We start from the raw sequence: 23,863 nt of genomic DNA on the forward strand, positions 1-23,863 counted from the left end.
TTCTATCTTTATTAAATACTACTCTCCTCCACATATACTAGACTCCAGCCAAAATGAACTACTTGACACCCGTACTCCTACTTCCCATACAAATGGCCTAGTACCATGGAAAGAACACTGGATGCAGAGTGAGGGAACCTGGGAGAAAATCTTAGCTCTGCTTCTTATTACCTATATGACCTTCTGTAAGTCATTGAATTTCTATGGACATCAGTTTTCTCACCATTAAAATGAAGAGTTTGACTAGAATGATGTCTGATCTCCATTCCAGCTTCAAATCTGCTAACCTTATTGAGTCTACTTGGCTTTTGATTATGTTGTTTCCTATACCTAGAATACCCCCCCATCCCTGTGCCTTTCCATCTGTTGAATTCCTACCTGTCCTTTACAGTCTTTCTCCTTAAAATACTACCTGCTCTAGGAAGCAGACTTCACAAATTTCCTCTTCTGCCCCGCATTTTGGGAAAAGACCTTTAAACTCACGATCTCACATAGCACTTGATTTGAACATCAGTTATGAATTTGTGTTATTTTGTATTAGAGTCATTTATTTGTTTATGTAACAATTTGTTAGTCTGACAGTCAATAAAAATGAGAAATTACCTCCTTGGTATTTCTCAGTTGTCTTCTCCCACAAGCAGTGAATACATAAATCATAGTTACATGAATTTGACAGCTTTAATTGTTTAGCACTGACATGCTTTTGTCAAGTGGGGGCATCATTGGTCTTTCTTAACTAGGCTGCATGGCAAGAATGATTTGTTTCCCAAACCAAGTAATGACATTAGGATAAGTGACTTTGTCTTTTTTTCACCTTATTTTGGAAAGTCTTTATTCTGAATCTGAATTTAGCCATAGCCCGCATCTGTACTGATTTTCTTTTGAAATTAGAGCAAGATTTAAAATACCAAAAACTTTAGTGGTTTTCTTCAGTCTTGAATGTCTACCCTTAAAATAACTTATCCATGACATTTTAAATTGGAAGAATCCTTTTTTGGGTGTGAAACAGTACATTTTTGTTGCACTCAAGAAAACAAAAATGGCTCAAGTTTAAGATTAAAAGAGTAGAATAGGCATCTTTTTTATATAGCCTGGGTTTATTTTTACTTTGTCAGTATGTTATTAATGTAAGTTGATTAATTTGTCAGCAAATGTTATAAAGAAAAAGATGTTCTCAATATGTATTTAATTAGTTGCTGGTGTAAATCAAGTATACATTTATTCTTATTTAAATATTCACTTTCTACCTAAGTAAAATTCGCCTTCTCATAGAGAATCTGAAGAAACTGATAAACTGAGGGGAAAAAATAATTATGTGCTGCAGCTAACAACAGTTCACTGTTGCTAATAACTCTAAAATTGTTGTCCTCATTATTGTTTGTATATGATTATAATAGTAACAATGTTCATTTAGAATGTATATAAGATCACTGTATTAAAATATTTTACCAGTTAACCTTAGATCTCTCCACTACACTGGTAGCTCACAACTTAAGCTACATAGTAAACTTTGATTGGCTTTACTTTTGATCTACTCAGAAAAGAATTGTAGGAATATTTTTTTTTCATAAATGCAGGTTGGAAATTTTTCTAAGGGTGTGGAAGGTGCAGAGACTATGCGGTAGAAATGCCTTGAGTGTTTAAGGACTTTAACACAGTGTTTCTATCATTAAAGTTCTTGGCCTGTTCTCATATGTAAGTTTAAAATTCTGTAGATCTACATCCTCTAAGGGCAAATGCTGAGGGCCAAAAGTAGAGATAATAACTTGAGATATGTGTGCCTTTCTTGCAGGTTATAGTCATAAATTGACAGCTCTGAAGGACTGAAACTCACATCAAAGGATGCAGATCATCTAGTTAGGTCAATTATTGTTAATTTTCATCTTCCATTAAATTCTTTTAATGCTTTCCTCTGTACCTTTCCTTCTAGCCAAGCCCTATACCAAGTCCTGTTTTGGGGAGGAAGCCAAATGCTAGTCAGTCACTGCTTGTGTGGTGCAAAGAAGTTACAAAAAACTATAGGGGAGTGAAAATCACGAATTTTACTACATCTTGGAGAAATGGCTTATCTTTTTGTGCAATATTACACCACTTTAGACCAGATCTGATGTAAGTAAACACATTTTACTTTTCCAGTCAAGTGCTTTACATGTACTAGAAATAAGAAAATAACAACATTAAAACCACTACTTGACATGTCCTGAAATGCTTAACTATAAATTACTTTGAGCATTTTGTGCATTTTTGAGGAAACAGATTTATGCCAAACCTTGAAATCCCTTTTTTACCCCTCCTAAAAAGAATCTTTTCTCTACTTTAAAAATATGTTTCTTTTTCTTAATCTTATAAAAGAACAGACTTCAAGATGATTGTGAAAATTGTGTTAGTTTTGAAATGAGATGAGACAAATAAGCCTGTAGCTTATATATTGAGAACAAGAGATTACCTCATGGTAAATTTGGTTGCAAGGCTGTTCTCTAGTCTCCTGCACTAACTTTTTTTTTAGATGGAAAGCTTCAGGCAATGAAACGTGTATTTACTGTTTATTTATTTATTTGGTTTATTTATTTTCTGCAATATTAGTTTTGTTGATCAAATTGCTACGAAATTGCTGGTTACTATAGGATATCATTGTATGTCAGATGTTTAGATTTGATGTGTTTTAAAACTACCTCATTTATCAAATACTATACATACCCACTGTGCCATTTTCTCCCTCAGTGACTACAAGTCTTTGAATCCTCAAGATATTAAAGAGAACAACAAAAAGGTAAGACCTAATAGGAAAGGAAGGGGAAAAAAGATATGGCTTCAATTTTGACTTCACTGCAGGTTTTTATTAATTTTGGGAGAGTGAGGCAGTCTTGTAAGGTCATAACTGTAGTTTGCAGAAGCTATTCAGCCTCCTGCAGTTCAAATCGGACATAGTATTGACTCTGGTTTGTCATATTCTTTAACATTCACAAGTTCCAGGTTGGTATTAGAGTTATTTTTTGTAAGGCCTGTATTAATAGCTGAAAAGAAGGAGAAGAAGGGCTTATGGAGCTTTTCTTGACTTTTTTTCCTCTTTTAACCTAATTATTTTTAACTATTTTTTAGAATTCTACCAAAAATTGCATATTTATACTTCTGTTTGACTTTACAAGACTACTGGATTGCTTAGGAAAAATGTGTTGATGTTAATGCCACAAGTCATTAAAATTTTAAAGATTAAGAACTTTGATTTTCACTAGAAACATAATTAATGAAAACCAGTGTGGGCCCAAACCAAGCCTTTTAATTCTCTTTTGAGTCTGGTAATTTAAAACAAAAGTAACATAAAGAGAATCCTGACCCAGGTTCATTTAGCTAAAATAAGTTTAGGCCCAAATTTTTTTTCTATTAATGCTTCTTTCCACCATCCCACTCCCCAAAGAAAATCTTATGCAGCAATTAAAAATTTCATTTTTCCTTGAAAATGTCTGGTTCACTCACAGGGTATATTGACAAATAACTCATTTTCTACACAATTAATTATGGGAATCATTGTAATATGCTTTTTTAAAGTTTGTATTCTATAAAATAGGTTATCTATGTAAATTAAGAAGCAGCACACACCAAAGTAAAAAGCTTTCTCTTTTCATAATTTCAGCCAAATTTGGTCTTTGGGTCATATGTGCAAGCCTTTTTTTGCATTGTTCTGTTGAGTAATAGCAAGCCTTTTTCTGGCTGTCATGGAAAATGCAAAGCTAAATGATTGTAAAAATGCACATATTGTTATTTTATAAGGTAGATTTTTTAACTTGCAGTTTGAAATTTTGAAAGCATATTATTGTATGTTTCCTTTAATACTTTTTATAAATATATGAATAATCTTGCCAGCTCTTAAGTTATTGTGACAGCCCACTATCTTGTATTTCATTTTCAAATTTTGAAGACATCAATGTTGACATTACATTCTACTACGCATATTAGACTGTTCTGTTAAAAACATTCTCTCCATTAGATTAGCTTTGGCTGAAAAATACAGTTTTAGGGTGAATTTCTAGTCATTCGTCATTCAATAAGTAATTATTACTGTTGTTTAATTTCTTTTTCTTTCATCATTTTAAGCCCTTGCCTGACAGCTACATTTGAGTAGCTCAGTTGCTTCCTTCAGATTTGTTTCCTGGCTTCACACAGTTCTGTCTGATAACCCCATGTGCCCTAGATGGGAATGAATGCAGTACAGGGAGCAGCAATGCCTGTGTATAAGTTCCATGTGGATGCAAAGCACATTTGACAGTGACTCCTCCTAACCAATTAAAATAACATCTAGCAATGAATAAGACGATTTTCTTTGTGAGGACTCCATTTTCCTCTGCACCCAGGCCACTACAAAAGACAGCGGGTGATTGACTGTAGTAGCAAATATTAACCTTTGAAAATACATCTTTAAATAAATGTCTTGACCTTACTTGTTAAAAGCATGATTTGTTTTTAAACAGTTTGCACTACAATTAGTGTTCATTTTAAAATGAACTATTACCAGAATTAAAACTTAAGAAGTTTCCTCACAAGGAAGCTAATCATTTTCCCAGATCTGGAAGAAATAGCAAATAAAAAAGGTATTTACCTGTGACATCTGATCTTGACCAATATGTCAGTGTGTTAGATAATTGGGAAATGTTTAGAATAGTGCCTGTGGTGCTTTTGCTGATGGCCTGCAGTTGATGGCTGTCAATCATGTTGTCAGGACACTGGAGGAAGAAAAATTCTTTAATTTTCCTAAAACGAGTAAAATAACAAACAAGTCTATACTTGCACTCCAACTGAGCCACACACCTTAACTACATATTTTGAGTCATCTATATATATTATGAAAGATAGTGCTGTGAAAATTGAAGATGTTTTAATATCACAATTTGTTTTCCATTTCATTCTTCCTTTCTCCCCCTAAAAATGTATAAAACTGCAGGAGGAGTATGAGGAAAGGATTAAATCCAAAGGTAGAAGTGTATTTTAACATATAAGTTTAAAAGACTATTTTCTTCCTGGTGTTAAATCAATTTCTAACTATTGTTTTGAAGAAAAACTTTTGAGTTGATTTTTAAAACCAGAATATGATGAGAATATTTTTATAACCAAAATTATGACATGTAGAACTAGAAATTTTTTTTCTTGTTCTTACTAAAAGTGTATCTAAACCTTTAGCCATTCCCTACAGGGCTTCTGACAACACAATACTGTTTTCAAGGGGTTAGTTCAGGATAGTAATAATTATTTGTAAATTGAGAAACAGCTTTGATTCTTCAAAACTAGAAAAACCTGATGCACTGCAGTCATTTAAAGGCTAGCAAAAATAATACAATGCAGCCACACATTCTCAACTTTGTCATAGGTCTCTAAACACTTCACTTTTTTTAGTGCTATTGAAGGAGAATTACGTTCTTCTCATTTTGTAAAGTCGTAGTTAATTGGGTGTTTAAGAAAATGTTTGTAAGTTTAAAAAGCATTTATTCCTGCTTTATATCAGGTGATCGAGGTGTAGTTCTTTTTGGTTATCTGCTTCTGTTTTTTCATCAGCACAAATCACTGCAATTACACGGCCAGTAGAAGAGAAGAAGTCGATCAGGCATGATAAAGCCCAAGATAGATTAGTGTGGTGTCTCTATTTCTTAGTTTCTTATCTTAAAAGCCCATCCTTAGATACCTTTTTGTTCCAACTCTCTCATTTTTATTTGCTTGTTTTCTATGTCATTCTAATTTTATTTTATCCATTAAGGATGTCCCCAATGAAGGTGGGTATATGCTTTTATCATATTCTCATAAATAACATGAAAAGTATTTTAAAATAAAGGCTACCTGAGTGGATTTTATATTCTTTCTTACATGGAAAGTAGACATATTCCTAGAGGAAAAAGTAAATATGATGTTTGGGAAAGATGAGAAAAGATCATTTGCATTTTAAGAATGTTTTTAAGAACAGTGTGTAAATTTTAAAAATCAAGTTATAATGTTTCTCATTTTGTAGTTCCAACTGAAATTTTGAATTGCAGTATTTGACATCTGTAATATAACTTTTGTTTGTTTATTTTGAAGGCATACGATGGATTTGCAAGCATAGGAATTTCACGGTTATTGGAACCTTCTGATATGGTTTTGTTAGCAATTCCTGACAAACTGACTGTTATGACTTATCTTTATCAAATAAGGGCCCATTTCAGTGGTCAAGAATTAAATGTAGTTCAAATAGAGGAGAATAGCAGTAAAAGCACATATAAAGTGGGAAACTATGAAACTGATACAAACAGTTCTATTGATCAGGAAAAGTTCTATGCAGAACTTAATGATTTGAACCGGGACCCTGAATTCCAGCAACCTGGCAGCGGAGCAGTAGATTTCGTATCTCAGGATGATTCTGTATTTGTAAATGATAGTGGTGTTGGAGAGTCAGAGAGTGAGCATCAGACCCCTGATGATCATCTAAGTCCAAGCACAGCTTCCCCTTATTGTCGAAGGACTAAAAGTGACACAGAGCCACAAAAATACCAACAAAGCTCGGGAAGGACTTCAGGATATGAGGAGGCTGGAATATATTCCCATACAGATTCTACACAAGCACAGATTTTGTTGAGCAAGAAGAAATTGCTAAAAGTTGACACTTTAGAATTGAGTGACTTAACATATATCAGTGATAAAAAAAAAGATGCATCTCCACCCTTTGCTTGTGAGGAACTTGACAGGCAAAGGCATCATTCTCTAGAAGTTACTGATGGTAATTTGGAAGAAGAAAAATTGGTATCTTCTGGCTCCTCAGAGAGCAAGAGACTGGAACCTGAGTCTCCTGTAAAAAAATCAAGTTTATCTCCCACTTCTAAACTAGGATACTCTTACAATAGGGATGTAGACCTTGCAAAGAAAAAACGTGCTATTCTGAGATACACAGAGTCCGATTCTGATACAGATAAAACAGTTTTAAATCATTCGGACCATTCTGCAAAAACCACTCAGGTAAGAGAATTGACCAAATGTGCATCTGTAGTACTAGTCAGGTATGGCCCTTGTCTTCACACAACATGTTTGTACTGCATTATTGTAGGCAGGGACTGTTTTTTGTTTTTTCTTCATAAACCTACTGCCTTCTTCACAATAGGTGATTAATAAAGGTTTGTTATTACAAATGGTTGGAGGTGGAGTATGTTATGATTTGTCATAATGGGCATTTTTGAAGTGATGAATGTTTATCATGTTCTTCTGTTGTCTACAACTGCTAATATATGAAAACCAGCAACACAGGAAGCAGTTCTTCTTAGGATATATTCCTGTTCTCTCCAGTTAAAGTTAGTAATAATATTTTATAGTGTTACTGGAAGAACCCCTTTAGAGTGAAGGGCTAAGTTATTGAATCTTTAAATATTACTAGTTAATTGTCTATAGAAAGCAAGAGTATTTTGTATCTTATGAATGCATAAGAATAGCCTGAGAATATTTTTATTTTCCCCCTAATAAAAAGGTCGTATTGAACATGGTTTTCTTTTTTTTCTTTTTGTAAATTACCAAACTAAAACTAATTTTTCTCTCTATATCATTTTTCCTTTGTTTTTCATTTGCTTTGCTCAGGTAAATCCTGTCCCCCTCCCCCACCGTGTTTTATTCATGGTTAAAGTAAATCATAGCATTTTTCGGAGCTTGCCCTGTCTGATGTAGACAGTCTTGACCTGATCATTAATCTCTTGGCAATCACTGACCAGCTTAGCAACAGCTTTCAATATATTTGACTTTGAACCAAACCATTTCCTAACAAATCAACAGCCACAGCAACGTAATACAGGTTTGGAAGCTGAGAGTTCCAAAATAGTACCTTACACAGAGTAGTAATTCAATCATATTTGTTCATTGATTTATTGCAAAATTATTAGTGAATATGTTTAAGTACTGTTCAAGTAATAGTCATACATACATGCTGTTTTGTTGATGCCTTTTCTTATTATACCACAGTCATTTCCCAACATATACTCCCCACTACCACCACTGAACCCTCTCTTTGAACAAATAAATACAGTTAAGCAAAAACAGACACAGAGACCACATCTGACAACATATGCAATATTCCATACCCATAGTCACCCATCTTTTTATATCTCCCTAAAAAGGGAGGTGTATTTTATCCTCTTTCTTCCACAACCATGATTGCCCATTACATTTAATGAGTCTCAATACCTGTATTTTTTAAATTAATTTATTTATTTTTAGTTTTCAACAGTCACTTCTATAAACTTTCTCTGCCTTCCCCCCCAAGATGGTATGCAATCTAATACAGGCTCTACATATACATTCCTATTAAATCAATACCTGTATTTTTTTCATTTATATTATTGTAGTCATTTTATACTATATCTTGGTCTACTTTCTTCATGCTGCATCACTTCTTATGTTTCTCAGAATTCTTCATATCCATTTCTTGTGGCGCAGCAATATTCTATTACATTCATATACCACAATTTTGTTCAGCCATTCTCCCAATGAAGTGACACTATGAATATTTTACTACATATAGGGCCTTTCCTTATATGTCCAGTAATAGAATTTCTGGGTCAAATGATATGAAGTATTTAGTGATATTCTTATGTATATCCAAATTGTTTTGCTAAATAGACAGATTCCTAGCTCTACCAACATTGTCAATGTTGCTATCTTCCCACAGCTTTATCTAACATTGACTATGAAAATAGATTCTTACGGCAGGCTTCAGCATTATAGTCATCTAGAGTGCTTAGTGACAGCTGGCAATGGATTATTTTGAACTTGAATTCTTTTCTGGATTTACCACTAGCTTGTAGGACCTTTGGCAGGTATCATGACTTAAGCATCACTTTCTCCATCTATAAGTAAAAGACCTTTTTCAACCCTGCTCACTCTGGTGATTAAGGCAGCTTGTAGTCCACATCTCATTTAGCTCAGGATGTGTTAATGTATTGGCTAGGAATTGACGATGTAAATTTCTAGTTATTTCAGTCTTTGGAATGATAAAGGAGACATTATCTAGAAGGCTATAATGTGTCTGCCTAATAAACATCATGGGTTTTTTGTGATCTGTAGTCAGAAATAATTCAGGTTTGCCCTACTTCGTACAACCAAATTTGTTACTGTAAATACACAATCACTATTTAGGGGGAAAAAAACTCAACAGCCATTTACTACATGACCATAAAATCAATGAGGCCCAAATCAAGGCTCAGAGAACCTAAATGACTTGTCTGAGGTTACCTTTGGAGGGGCCCTAGGAAGAATCTGAGCCAACTTCAACATTTGATAAGTGAGGGGTTTAGGACATAGAGAGATCATGACATGCAACGGTCACACAGTTGATGGCAGAGGTGGGGTTAGAATCTAGTTTTTTTTTTTCTTCTTAAGTTCCTTCCATTATTTCACAGTGTACTTTGATCTACTTATTAGAAAATTTGATAACAAAGTTAAAAAAAAATCCACAACAAACCAAATATTATAGTCATTTTAATTACATATGTAACTAAAAGTTAAGTATCATTGTTGCTAGCTATGCTATTTCTCAAGTTCTCTCTTAGGCTATGAATTTTTGAGTAATCTTAAATATGTGATGCAGTTTGTTTAAGGAAAGTTAAAGTTAAGATATTAGCTGTCATGTCTGAGGAGAAAGGAGAAAATATAGACAGTGAAATAAAGAAGATTTGAAAATTCAGAACAATAAAATAGATGATAAAAGAGAATGTCAAATACTGTTGTCCCTTTTTAGGCGGTTATTCTAATAAACTAAACAAAAATCATATGTGTACTTGTTTGTATAACCTTCCACTTTGCTTTCTGTGATACTTGTACCTAAAACTTGCACTATACAATGGAAGAAAAGATATGTGTAGTGGATATGAGATTAGCCATAACGACAAACTGTCATGTAGCACTTGGATATGTTGGGAAGGAAAAAAGGAATTTATAGAAGGAACAAAAACCTACCCTACTTAACTTGGCACATACGCTATTGTTTAGAACAGGGGTTCGTAAGCTGGGGTCTGTGAACTTTTAAAAACATTTTATAGCTAGTACAATATAACTAAATGAAAAAAGAACATTAAAAAAACTGGAAAAATAAAATGCTAAATAAATTTTAAAAAGAATATTAAAAATAATGTTTGATATCCTTTGCAATCTTTTGTATATTTCATTCTATGCATTTAAAAATATTATTCTGAGAAGGGTTTCTTAAGCTTCACTAAACTGCCATGAGATTAAAAAATAAAAGGTTAAAAATCCTTGGTTTAGAGCTGTTGTTGAATAACTTATTTCTTTTTGGCAATTTGTTCCCGACATTCTTCAAAATATGTAGTACAGAATAAATACTTAATATTTTTCAGTAGCTCAACACAGAAAAAAGTTATAATTCTGATAAGATTTGTTTCATTTTAGGGAAGATAAAGGGTAGGGAAAGCCAGACTTCCAAAATATGATTGCTTTTCATTGACTCAAAACATGTGATTTAGACCATTGTTAAGTCTGAAGAATTTAAGCAGATTTTACCAGAATAAACACAGTTAAAATGTTTCAATCCTTTTTAAACTCTAGGTGAAGTTGATTTTTATTATACTAAAAATGAAATGGTTGCTAAATAAAGGAAGTCTTTAGTCACCATTCACAGATATTACAGAAAAATATATGTTTACCTAAAGTAAAATGTAAAAGAGATAATGGTCATTCTTTAAAACTGTAGGGCCTAAAAATTGGATTTAAATGTATTCCATTGTTAGAACATGCTACTTTTAGAAAACATAAAGAATTGGAGAAACAGTAGACTTATAGACACTATGCCATCTTTTGAGAATATTTCCATAAAGTTTAGTTATAACTAAATTATGATAAACAAGATTTAAGTGCTAAAGATAATTTCACTTATGGTAAAATGTGCTTATAAATGCCATAGTATATATTGAGCATGCTCTTACATCACACAGTCTCATAAAGTTGTCTTAATTCTGCCTTTTTATTTAGGTAGATTACCTGAACATTGATTAGTATGCGTGTATAGATTACATTTATGTATCTTTGCCACTAATTCTGCCTCTTTACTTTTAAGCAGCGAATATTATCAAGACAGGAAGAACTTAAGGAAAGAGCAAGAGTTCTGCTGGAACAAGCAAGAAGAGATGCAGCTTTAAAGGCTGGGACTAAGCAGATCACCAGTGCCTCCACCCCAGCGCGCAGTAAGCAGCTGAGCGATGTAAGCTTCATGGGTTGGAATCATTGCAATTAATTGTTATTTAATTATACCTCTTTCCCCCAAGTTAATTGTCTTCTTACAGCACATCACACAGTGAGAGGATCATAGTAGGCCCTCAATAAGTACTTTATTGATACCTAGATGGTTATAATTTTTAAACCTGTTTTTCTGACATAATGGCATTAACTAGGAGGAAAAAAATGTATGAATTTCATTCTTGTTTAATCTGTTCTCTAGATGACCATCCTCTCTGGAGAAGGAAGTTAGTTTGTATGTTGGTTTTTCCTCATCCCAGCTGCCTGTTTGCCAAATTGTAGTGCTACAACTAGTAATAATAATAGCTCACACTTGTATATTGCGTCAAGGTTTACAAGGCATTTTTCTTCATGCTAGCTCTATGAAATAGGCTTCATTAATTCCATTAATCTGGAATCTCATCAATCCCTCCAACAGTTGCAATTCATCCATGCTTCCTATTTTGTACAAATCGGAAGGACCTGTGTTCAAATCCAGCCTCAGACACTTACTATCTATATGACCCTGAGCGAGATAATTAACCTCTTTCAGCCTCAGTTTCTTCATCTGTAAAATAGGGATAATAATATTACTTTTCTCATAGGTTATTGCAAGGATCAGATGAGATAATATGTAAAACACTTTACAGACCTTGAAGTGCTATAAAATGCTGTCACATCATCATCATCATCTTATTATTGTTGTTATTACAACTCTTCTCCATGTCATTCCATAAATCCTCCCCAAGAGGTTCATTTATTATGCTAAGGACCATCCTCTGGATCCCTTGACATTGCATGGGAACTAGTGGCATGCATAAGGGATATACTAGTCATTCCTTGTTTATAATATATGACCAGCCCACTTCCTTTTTCTATCATATAATTCTTTGATATTTTACATGATTTTTATGAATGAGGAAACTGAGGCTCAGGGTGGTTAAATGACTTACCAAAACATTAAGTATTAAGATCCAGGATGCCAACCTAGGCCTTCTCAAGACTCTTTCTTCACAAGACCATTAATTTTTATGAATTTTGCTGATGTAAAGTAGGGACTCAAAAGGCTAAGTAGAATCTATTTCACTTGAGTCTCTAGCCCAAATAAAACATGGCCTCCTCTAAGCCTGTCTTTAAACTTCTTGGGTTGGAGGGAGTGGGGGGGACGGAGTCCCTCCTTAGGAAGTATTTGTTTTAGGCTCAAGTGTAGTTTTCATTTTGAGAAGTTTTCTTTTTCTCAGAAAAACTGATTTTAATTTGTGACTATTACTAAAAATTTCACCTTTAGTTAAGAGTGAAAGCATTTTGTGAATTCTTTTTGTACTTTAGCCTCTAATGAACTTATCATGTAATGTTTTATTTTATAGCTTTGTGTGTTTGTGTCTTATTCCTTCCCACTAGACTGTAAGCTCCATAATGAAAAATTAATAATTCGACGCCCTTTAAGACCCCTTAAAGTTCTGAGGGATTACATGTATTCTCTTTTCATATAAGAATGTAAACAGTTTAACCTTGTTTAATCTCCTGTAATTTCTGTCTTGTGTTTACTTTTTTATGCTTCTCTTGAGTCTTGTGTTTGAATGTCAGATTTTCTATTCAGCTCTGGTCTTTTAATCAGAAATACTTAGAAGTCCTCTATCTCATCAAAGTTCCATTTTTTCCCCTGTATGCATTATACTCAGTTTTCCTGGGTAAGTTATTCTTGGCTATAAACCTATTTCCTTTGCCTTTTGGAATATTTTATTCAAACCTCCTGCCCCTTTATGATGGTGACTTCTAAAATCGTGTGTGATCCTGATTGTAGCTCCTCAATACTTTTTTTTTTTCCTGGCTGCTTGCAGCATTTTTCTTTGACTTGTAAATTCTGGACTTTGTTGGTGATATTCCTATTCTTGCCCTGGATTTGTATCTGGACAAAAGTAGAATGATACTAAATTCAGCCCTTATCAACCATATGGAGAGTGCTTTTGCTTCATAGTGGCAGAATTGTAGGCTCCAAACTGCTGCTGTTTGTGTCTGAGCTGAACTTTCTCCTTTCTCAGTGCACTGTTGAGGGCCTTCTTACCCCAGAATGTTACCCCACTGTGCACATTAACTCTCTGGCCCAGAACTAGGTAATGGCTGAAAAAGCTGCCATTAAACACCTGTCTCCATCACAGTGGCCTGGTATGGGTCTGGTGAAACCCCAGTATATGTCTTCAGCTTCCTCTTGCCTTGGTGCACAGCTCACTGGAGCACGGGATATGCTCTTGGCCTGACCCTTCTCTCCAGTGTCTCCAAGATTCAGTCAGGCACATTTTCTAGATCTATTCAGAGGACATTTGTGGAGGGGAGCTCAGTTTCACAGTTTTTAACACTTTGCCATCTTGGCTGTGCCCTTCTAAGTGGCCTGTTCTCAATCTTCATTCTTTTTGACTTCTCTGCAGCATTTGGCACTGTAAATCACTCTGTTTTCCTTGATTCAGGGCTCTGTCCTAGACTCTTCTTTTCTCCCTTTATACTACTTCATTTGGTAGATGTGAGAATTATCAGTATAAATGTGATAATTAAATCCAAGGAATCTACTTATCTAGACTCACATCTCCAACTGCCTTTCAGACAACTCAAAATGGATGTCTAGCAGACATCTTGAACTCATTATTTTTCCACCTGCACTCTCCTCTCTTCCAAACTTTCCTATTACTCTCAGAGGCACAACCATTTTCCCAATCCCTCAGACTCTCAAACTAGGTACTGTACTCAACTTCTCACTATTTCTTATCCTCCATATCCAATCTGTTGCCACATCCTGTCAGTTTCAGCTTTGCAATATTTCTCAGATACACTCCCTTCTTTCCTTTGACACTGATGCAGGCCCTTGTCTCTTCACATCTGGACTACTGAAGTAACCTGATGGTGAATGTGCTTGCTCCAGTTTTCTCCCTACTCCAGTCCATCCCCCATTCAGTCACCAAAGTGAATTTCCTAAAGTTTAGGTCCAACCATGTCATCCTTACCCTCCTCAATAAACTCCAGTAGTTCCCTATAACCTCTAGGATCAAATACAAAAATCTCTATTTCGTGTTCAAGGCCCTTCACCTTCTGCCCTCTCTTCCAGTCCTTTTACACCTTACAGTCCCCCAAATACTCTTTGATCCAACAACACTGGCCTCCTTAATATTCCCCCACCCCCAGAAGACTCTCTGTTCTCTTTTCTGCCTCTTAGCTTCCCTGGCTTCCTTCAAGTCCCAACTAAAATCCCATACAGGATGCCTTTCTTGTTTATTCTAGTGCCTTCCTTCTGTTGATTATCTCCAATTTATTCTTTCTCTATTAAGTTTGTACTTATTGGTTTGCTTCTTGTCTCCCCCATTAGACTATGAGCTCCTTGAGAGCAGGGACCTTCTTTTGCCTTTTTTTGTATTCTCAGCATTTAGTAGAGTGCTTGGCACATAGTAGCAGCTAGGTGCCACAGTGGATAGAGTGCTGAACTTGGAGTCAGGAAGACTCATCTTAGTGAGTTCAAATCTGGCCTCAGACACTTACTAGTTGTTTGACCTTGAACAAGTTACTTAACCCTGTTGGCCTACAGTTTTCTCATCTGTCAGGTGAGCTGGAGAAGGAAATGGCAAACCACTCCTGCATCTGTGCCAAGAAAATCCTAAATGGGGTCATAAAGAGTCAGACACCACTGAAACAACCGAATAACAAAGGTACTTAAATGGTTATTGCTAGGCAACAGTGAACAAAACTAGAAGCAAAAGGTGGAGTTGCAGAGAAAATTATTGAGATTCGATGGAAGAAAGAAGTTAAGGACAATTAGAGCTATCTAAAAGTAGAATAGAACATATGCTGGGTTACACCTCACTTGAAAACTTCAAACTAATGCTAGGTGACCCCTTGTTGACAATGTCATAGGGATTTTTGGTCAGCTATAAATTACAGTAGATGACCTTTGAGATCTTGTCCAGCTCTGAGGGTCTGCAGATCCATAAAAATTGGTTATGAAGAGATTTCAGTTAGACTGTGTGTATGTACATTTCCATAGCTGTTAAAATATACATGTATATGTATGTATGGTTCTCTACTGAATTTATTTTTCAAAGATTTCTAGTGACTTCCTAATTGCCCGGTCCAGTGGCCTTTTTCTCAGCTGATCTCAGTTTCCATTCACCATGATATTACCGTAGCATTTAATACTGTGGACTGCTCCTTGTTCATGATACCTTCTTATCCCTTAGCTTAGAGGATAATATATTCTACCTATTCTCCCATCTCTTTAATCATTCCTTCTCTGCTTCATTATCTCCCTTATTCTTTTTGCCCCTTCACTTGGGTGTTTCCCAAAGTTCTGTTCTTGGGGTTACTCTCTTCATTATGTAACCTCCCTCATTTCTATGTCCTCAGCTACTGCTTTGATACAATTTAAGATTTCCAACCCAGACCTTTTTGTTAGAAACTCCAGACCTGTAGATCAGTTACTTACCAGACACTTCCACTGGATATCCTAAATAGTATCTTAACCCCAGGATGTTTAAATCTACCTATTTTTCACCAGTTGAATCATGTTACTATTACTGACTTCCAAGGACCTGGGGTTTGATTCAATCACAAAGATATAAACATCTTGTTGATTTATAAGATACTTTTGGGATTATTAAATACATCAGTTCTTTCAGCATAGAGCCAGGTGTAGAAGTTGAAATCACTACTGCAGGTGCTTAAACATCTCTTTTAATTACATTGTTTATCAGTTATTAACTTCCATTGTTTTCTTCAAAAACAAAAGGAAATATGCTAACATAAAAAGCTTTTAAAATAGATTCTATTTTATAATAGATAATAAGTAAATTATTTGATCATGTGAAGAAAAGAAGTGAAATGCCAGGAAGCAGAAACTCTTATTTTCAACCATAACTGAATTTTATGTGCCATTAAAATGGATAACGAACACTGCTCTGTTTAGTTTATACCATTTTCTAAAATTTAATCAATTTTCTTCTTTTCATTCTGTGTACATTATATCACATTCTTATGTTCATAACCTCAAAGATATTTTGGATTCCTCCCTCTACTTTTTACATATCCATTTAATCACCAAATCTTATCAGTTCTACCCCCTCGATATTATTCCTGTCTCTAATTCCTCTTTATAGTTCTCCTTGGTACAGCCTAAGACCTTTATAACTGGAAGGATCAATCAGTTAAAAGCATTTAAGTACCTATTAATTTCAAGACACTGTTCTAGGTTCTGGGAATACCAAGATAAACATCAAAAGTCCTTACATTCATAATCTTACATTCTATCAGAGAAAACTACTGGAACACACTAGGTGAGTCTAGGGTAATTTTAGAGAGGGAAGGCATTAGAAGCTGAGGGGGGGAAGGAGGAGAAGAGGACATATATTAAACTTTGAAGGAAATTAGGGATTCCAGGATGTGTAGATGAGGAAAGAATGTATTCTAGGTCTGGATAACACCCTGTGCAAAGGGATGGAGAAGGGAGGTAAGATGTCGCTTGTGAGGGACTGGAAGTAGTGCTAGTTTGGCTCAACTATAAAATGCATAAAAGAGAGTAATGTGTAACATCTTTAAAGGTAATTGGTCTCAGATTGTGATGAACTTCAAATACCAAGCAGTGTATTTTCATTTGATCCTAAAGGGAATAGGGAGCTTCTTGAGCAAGTGAATGACTTGGTCAGACCTGTGATTTAGGAATATCACTGACAGCCAGCTTGTGAAAGTATAAAGTCTTTTTTTTAATGGCTTCAGAAAAGCAGCCTCACCAAGAATAATATGGGACAGGTATGATTATACAGCAGTTTATCTGAAACAGATTTTGGGATTTAAAATTTTTTTTTAAATTTTATTAATTTATTTTGATTTATCAATAATCACTTCCATATGCTTTTGAGTTTAAAATTTTTTCCCCCTTCCTCCCCACCACCCTCCCCAAGACAGTGCACAATCTGCTATAGGCTATATACATTTACATTCCTATTAAACATATTTTCACATTAGTGGTGTTGTAAATAAAAATTAAAACCGATAGGAGGAGCCATCAGAAAGAGGAAGCAAAACTCAACAGAAGAGAAAAAAAAATAGCAATTCAACTTTATAGTTCTTTCTTTGAATGTGGATAGCATTTTCCATCACGAGGCCTCTGGAGATGTCTTAGATCCTTATATTGCTGGGAAGGGTTAAGTTTATCAATATTAGTCATCACACAATGTGGCTGTTATTGTGTATGTAACGTTCTCTTGATTCTGCTCATTTCACTCAGTATCAGACTATACAGGTCTTTCCAGGTTTTTCTGAAGTCAGCCTGGCTGTTCATTATTTCTTATAGCACAATGGTATTCCATTACATTCATATACCACAACTTGCTCAGCCATTCCCCAATTGATGGACATCCTCTCCATTTCCAATTCTTTGCCACCGCAAAAAGAGCTGCTATGAATATTTTTGTACATGTGGGTCCTTTTCCCATTTGTATGATCTCTTTGGGATATAGCCCTACAAATGCTGTTGCTGGGTGAAAGGGTATGCACATTTTGATAGCCCTGGAATTTTAAATTATTGCAAGTTCCATGTGATTTAGTAGAATGATGTGGCAGGCAAAATACTGATGCGGCCATGAAGAGATACATAGCTTCTAGAGGCAAGGAGGTGACAGTCCTATTCTAGCATGTCCTGGTCAGACTACAGCAAGAGGATTGTGTTTAGTTCTGGACTCCACAGTTGAGGAAGAATGTCCAGATGAGGGCAACCAGGAAAGCAAAGGGTTCTCTGTTCAAGCCCTATGAAGATCAGTTGGAAGAGTACAGGAACTGCACCTGCTTAGCCTCAAAAAGACTTAGAAAGACCATAATATTTGTCTTCAAGCATTTGAAGTGCTGTCATGTGGGAGGAACAATAGACTTGTTCTGTTTGACTCCAGAACAAAGAACCAGGAGCAACAGAGAGTTGCTGCACAACTGCATATCCTGGCTTCCTGGCAGGAAAATCTCTCTAACAATAAGAGCTGTGCCCAAGTGGAATATTGTGACCGAGAAGTGGGTAACCACCTGCTAAGTATGTATTGGAGATTCTGTTTGGCGTATACATTGAACTGTTGGCTACTGATTTCCTTTCCTCCTCTAAAATTTTGTGATTCTTTGCAATACCTGACTCCCAAGTTCCCCAGAGACCATGGTAGAGGGAGCAAAGCCCTGGGTATTCTCCTGTTACCCTCTGTATCTTGAACCATAGACATCACAGCAGTTCCCCCAACTAATAACCCTGGAGAACATTGGAGCTATTCCTTCAAAGGAATCCTGTTCTCATTTCCATTCTTACCATCTCTTCACTGTCTTTGCACAGATATAGCTCTGTCTCCCCAGTCCATGACCAAGGTCTAGTCTTCCTTGTCCCTTATAAGAGCATAAGCACTGCTGAGGCAAAAAAAACTGAAAAACTAAACAGTTTAATAACTGGCTTCAAATATGTGGTGGTGGACTTCTAGGTCATGTAAATAGCAATATAGCAGACTACACACTTTCTTTCTTCCCCTTAATCTTCCAAATAATAAAACCAAAAAGCCCAATGCAAGAATTAGTTGCCAGATGGAAATCATTATATTTGAAATCACAGGATCTGCCACATTGGGATCCTCTCCTGTTGAAGAGATTTTGCCAACCCACTTTAATCCTTGTTTGCCTCCCTATCCTCTTCCCACAACAAGCAGCAGAAGCTGACTCTGTTAAGCCATGTGGCGGGAATGTGTGATGCCTTCTATCTAGAGTGGCCCCTAAGTTACAGACTGCAAAACCTACAGATACTGCCTCGAACACCCTCCATTCCCTCCTCCAACTATTAATAAAGAGGCAGTGATTAACTCTGTGCAGCCAAAGATGGAAAAGAAGAGATCCTAGTGAGGAAATGGAGCAGGAACCCAGCTTGAAGAGAGAGGGACAGAATTCCAGCTAGGATCAATCTTGTCCTCTTCCCTGACTTCTAAAGCCACTAAAGGTAGAAACCACAAGCAAGCAAACACTTAAATTCAAGAAGATCCTGAGACAGTTTTGCAGCTGTACCTTGAGATGTACTGACAAACAAAGGGGAAAAGTCACAAAGTTACAGGAGAATATGAGGAAAAAAGACTAAAATACCAAAAATTTCAAGAGGAACAAACTCAATACAAACCCAGAACATTAGCAGATAAAACCAACAGGTTCTGAAAACTAGAAGGAATGATGAATACTAAGCCCTTAAAGAGACTACGAAATACTGTTAAATATTACATGACAAAGGAAATTGAACTAATGACTGTGAAATGAAGGATCCTATGAAATTCCAAGAGTAGATGGAACAAGAAGAAATAAGGGAAAAAATTGATTCAAAAGAGTAATTAAATTTATCAAAGAAGAAATTAGAAATGAATAGATGTCAGAAGTTAGAACTTTTGATGAAATAATAAATTCATTTGGCAAATTAGAAAAAACTGAGTTTCTCCTTTTTAAAAAAAAATTTGTTAATTTATTTTGATTTATCAACAATCACTTACATATGCTTTTGGGTTTAAAAATTTTCTCCACCTTCCTCCCCACCACCCTCCCCAAGACAGCACACAATCTCATATAGGCTATACATTTACATTCCTATTAAACATATTTTCACATTAGTGAAGTTGTAAGTAAAAATTAAGACCAATAGGAGGAACCATTAGAAAGAGGAACCAAAAAGAAGAGAAAAAAAATGATAGCAATTCAACTTCTATAGTTCTTTCTTTGTTTGTGGATAGCATTTTCCATCACGAGGCCTCTGGGGATGTCTTAGATCCTTGTATTGCTGGGAAGGGTTAAGTTTATCAATATTAGTCATCGCACAACGTGGCTGTTATCGTGTACAAAGTTCTCTTGGTTCTGCTCATTTCACTCAGCATCAGACCATACAAGTCTTTCCAGGTTTTTCTGAAGTCAGCCTGTTCATTTTTTCTTATAGCACAATAGTATTCCATTACATTCATATACCACAACTTGCTCAGCCATTCCCCAATTGATGGGCATCCTCTCCATTTCCAATTCTTTGCCACCGCAAAAAGAGCTGCTATGAATATTTTTGTACGTGTGGGTCCTTTTCCCATTTGTATGATCTCTTTGGGATATAGCCCTACAAATGCTGTTGCTGGGTGAAAGGGTATGCACGTTTTGATAGCCCTTTGGGCATAATTCCAAATTGTTCTCCAAAATGGTTGGATCATTTCACAACTCCACCAACAATGCATTAGTGTTCCAATTTTCCCACATCTTCTCCAACATTTATCATTTTCCTGTTTTGTCATGTTGGCCAATCTGGTAGGTGTGATGTGGTACCTCAGAGTTGTTTTGATTTGCATTTCTCTAATCAATAATGATTTAGAGCATTTTTTCATATGACTATAGATGGCTTTAATTTCTTCATCTGAGAACTGTCTGTTCTTATCCCTTGACCATTTATCAATTGGAGAATGACTTGTAGTCTTATGAATTTGTCTTAATTCTCTACATATTTTAGAAATGAGACCCTGATCAGAGAGATTGGTTGTAAAAATTCTTTCCCAATTTTTTTCTACCTTCCTTCTAATCTTAGTTGCATTGGCTTTGTTTGCACAAAAACTTTTCAATTTAATGTAATCAAAATTATCTGTTTTGCTTTTCATAATGTTCTCTATCTCCTGTTTGGTCATGAATTCTTCTGTTCTCCATAGATCTGATAGGTAAACTGTTCCTTGTTCTCCCAAAACTGAGTTTCTCCTAAGAAATGGTAGAAAGATTAACAAATTTAGAATGAAAAAAAAAAAGATGGTGGAAAATCTGGCAGATGAGAAGCAAAAGACAATAATGTTAAAAGAGGACGTGATCTCTATACAGAGAGGGATGAGTGCATTACCTTTATCCAGTTAGGATAAGAAGAACATTTCTGTGGTGGGAGAAGTGTATGCCTGAGTTGGGAGATGGAAACTTCATGATGGATGTAATCTAGAGGAATCAATTCATTGGAAGACCACCTCCTATGAAAGAGTGTTGTGCCTCCATAGATGTCACCTTGTCCCAAGAGAAGGCATATGTGAGCTGCTACCCATAAGGATGGGAGGGGCACTGACTCAGAAATGAGAGGGCATGGCCAGTGGGAAGAAGAACGATCCTGTGGGGAAGAAAGAGTATAGAACTGGACTAAAAATTTTGGAACAAAGGTAGGGGCTGCCATGGAACACTCCTTCTATTCAAATTACTTCAGTGTTTGACACTTCTGAGAGTGAGGCACAACAGGAAAAAAAAAAGACAATGTGGCAAGATTACATAGACAATAAGATAAAAATTCATTAGAAGAAGTTCAGACTCAGTATTTCAGAAGCCTCAAATCCATGAGAAACTCAGATTTTAAAAAGGACAAGATAAGAATATCAACTATGAAATGAAAATTTCAGAAAAGACATGAAGGGAAGAAATTTGTTAAAGAGAATAAAGCAAAGAATTTCTCTGTCAAAAAAAAGATAGAAAAAAACTAGCAAGTAAAGTTGAAAGGAAGGAGAATTACAACTAATTTAGAGGGGAAAAGAAGAGAAAAATAGAGAAGAAATAAATAATAAAAAGAAATCTATAATTTAAATAAAACCCCAGAAGTAATGAAATGGTTGAAAAAGAAGGGGAGAAGCCTGTGGAAATAGGTTTACATCCAAGGGGTTTAAGCAAAGTGAACTGAGAAAAATATTGAATTAATAGAGGAAGCGAATTTAAAATCGTTTAAAGTAATATTAGAGACACAAACAGAGGCAAATACAAACCTAATTCATGACTTTTAATGTCACTAAACTAAAGGCAATTAAATGAGAAGAGCAGCATAGATAAGAAAACAAAACCCCACAAGAAACGCATAACCAAAGTTACACATAAAATCAAAATGAGATACAGGAGCAAAATTTATTATGTATCAAATGAGTGTGAAAAAGGAAGACTTAACAACTGTGCTATCGGATAAAGCAAGAAGAAACATTCAAAATCCCAATAAAGATAAACAAAGTAATTATGTTTTTCTTAATACAGACAGTGAACCAACAACAATATTAAACATATGCTCCAAGTGGAATAACATCTAAATTCTTAAAAGAAAAATTAACTGAATTTTAAAAATAACATTGGTAGTAACACAGTAGCACTAGGACACTTAAAAGTTTCTCTGGTAGTTGGGCAAATCAAAGGGAAAATATAGCACTGGACAGATTGTTAGAGATTAAGGGTTTAAAGAGTTATGTTGGCTTCTGAATGGGACCAGTAAAGAATATATGTTCTTCTCAGTACCATGTAACAGTTAATAAAAAGAGACCATGTATAAGGGCATAAAAAATTGGAAAAATGCTTTTTTAAGTGTCATATTAGATACTTACATAATAAATATTAACAAGGGGAGAAGCAAAAGCTGTAAACCTTAATTAAGACTTAATAATGAAATATTAAACAAGTTGGTCAAAGAATAAATGATTGAAACAGTAACCATGTGAAAGATAATCATAATAATGAGACAACATTCCAACGTTCCTGGAATTCAGAAGCCTTCCCCAGAGGAAAAATTATATTTTAAAAACATACATTAACCAAGTAGAAATGGAGAAGATTAATGAACTAAACAAGTGATTTTAAAACTACCCAATAAAAATAAACCCAAAAAAGGCCAAAAAAAAAGAGGAAATCTTGAAAATTAGAAGTGATATAGATAAATTGAAAATCAGAAAAAATTATGGAACTGATAAGCAAAATTAGAAGCTGATTCTTTGAAAAGATTAATTACCTAGCCTAATTCTGCTTAAAAAGCAGAAAAATCACATCAACAGAATTTAAAATGAATAAGATAAAATAAAAATAAACTTAGAAGAAATAAAAAAGAATTGTCAGAACTCAATTATATTTTGTTTATACCAATAAAACTGGGAAGACAGAAGATAAAAGAGTAACAGAAAATTATGTAAAATATGTATATATGTACGTATCTGTGTGTATCATGCCCAACTAACAGGATACCAAATTGGTACCTTTAATAATCCAGTCTCATAAAGGAAAATTAAATTAGTTATTTTAAAAAAAAACTGATCCAGCTAAGTTTACAAAATAATTCTGTCTTCAAAAAGAATACCTCTAATCACAAATTATTCTCAAATATTGAGAAAGAATTCTGTTGAGCTCATTTTATGAGATAACAGCCCTAATACCGAAATAGTTAAATAGTAAAACACAGAAATCATATATAACTGTGTCATTAATATCAGTATACCCTAGCAAAAAGATTATGGTAATTTATGTTAAAAACCATTCCCTGTGATCAAGTTTGGTATGTCCATATTGTATGCCAGGGATAACATACAAGAATGGTTATATAATCATACCAAATACAAAAGTATCCAAATGATATGATTATATCAATATATGCTGATACAGAAAAGCTTTTGATAAAATGCAATACTTGTCTGTCCTTAAAAACCCTATAAAGTATAGGCATAGAAACATCTCTTTATAATATGATTTTTAAAAATATCTAAATCAAAATACTAGCTTATCTGCAGTGGATAGACTCTAGAAGTTTTCTCAATAAATGTAGGAGCAAAGCAAGTATATTTCTTTCCCCATTGCTCTGGAAACACTAGAAATA

At 34.9% G+C, this 23,863-nt stretch overlaps 1 protein-coding gene across 12 annotated transcripts in view; it reads left to right on the forward strand.

Annotated features, from left to right (window-relative positions):
• Positions 1-23,863, forward strand: part of EHBP1 (EH domain binding protein 1) — a 384,193-nt gene that overhangs the window by 254,255 nt on the left and 106,075 nt on the right. For 11 of the 12 annotated variants that reach the window (XM_020985470.2, XM_078149539.1, XM_020985475.2 and 8 more), the window contains 4 exons: positions 1,931-2,109; positions 2,722-2,770; positions 6,061-6,972; positions 11,066-11,209. In XM_020985470.2, coding sequence (XP_020841129.1) covers positions 1,931-2,109; positions 2,722-2,770; positions 6,061-6,972; positions 11,066-11,209 — 1,284 coding nt within the window. The remainder of the gene's footprint in view (positions 1-1,930; positions 2,110-2,721; positions 2,771-6,060; positions 6,973-11,065; positions 11,210-23,863) is intronic. The other variant, XM_020985472.2, reaches the window with a different exon arrangement.

Source organism: Phascolarctos cinereus, unplaced genomic scaffold (genome assembly GCF_003287225.1).
Source record: "Phascolarctos cinereus isolate Bilbo 61053 unplaced genomic scaffold, phaCin_HiC Scaffold_2;HRSCAF=192, whole genome shotgun sequence".
Classification (NCBI taxonomy): domain Eukaryota; kingdom Metazoa; phylum Chordata; class Mammalia; order Diprotodontia; family Phascolarctidae; genus Phascolarctos; species Phascolarctos cinereus.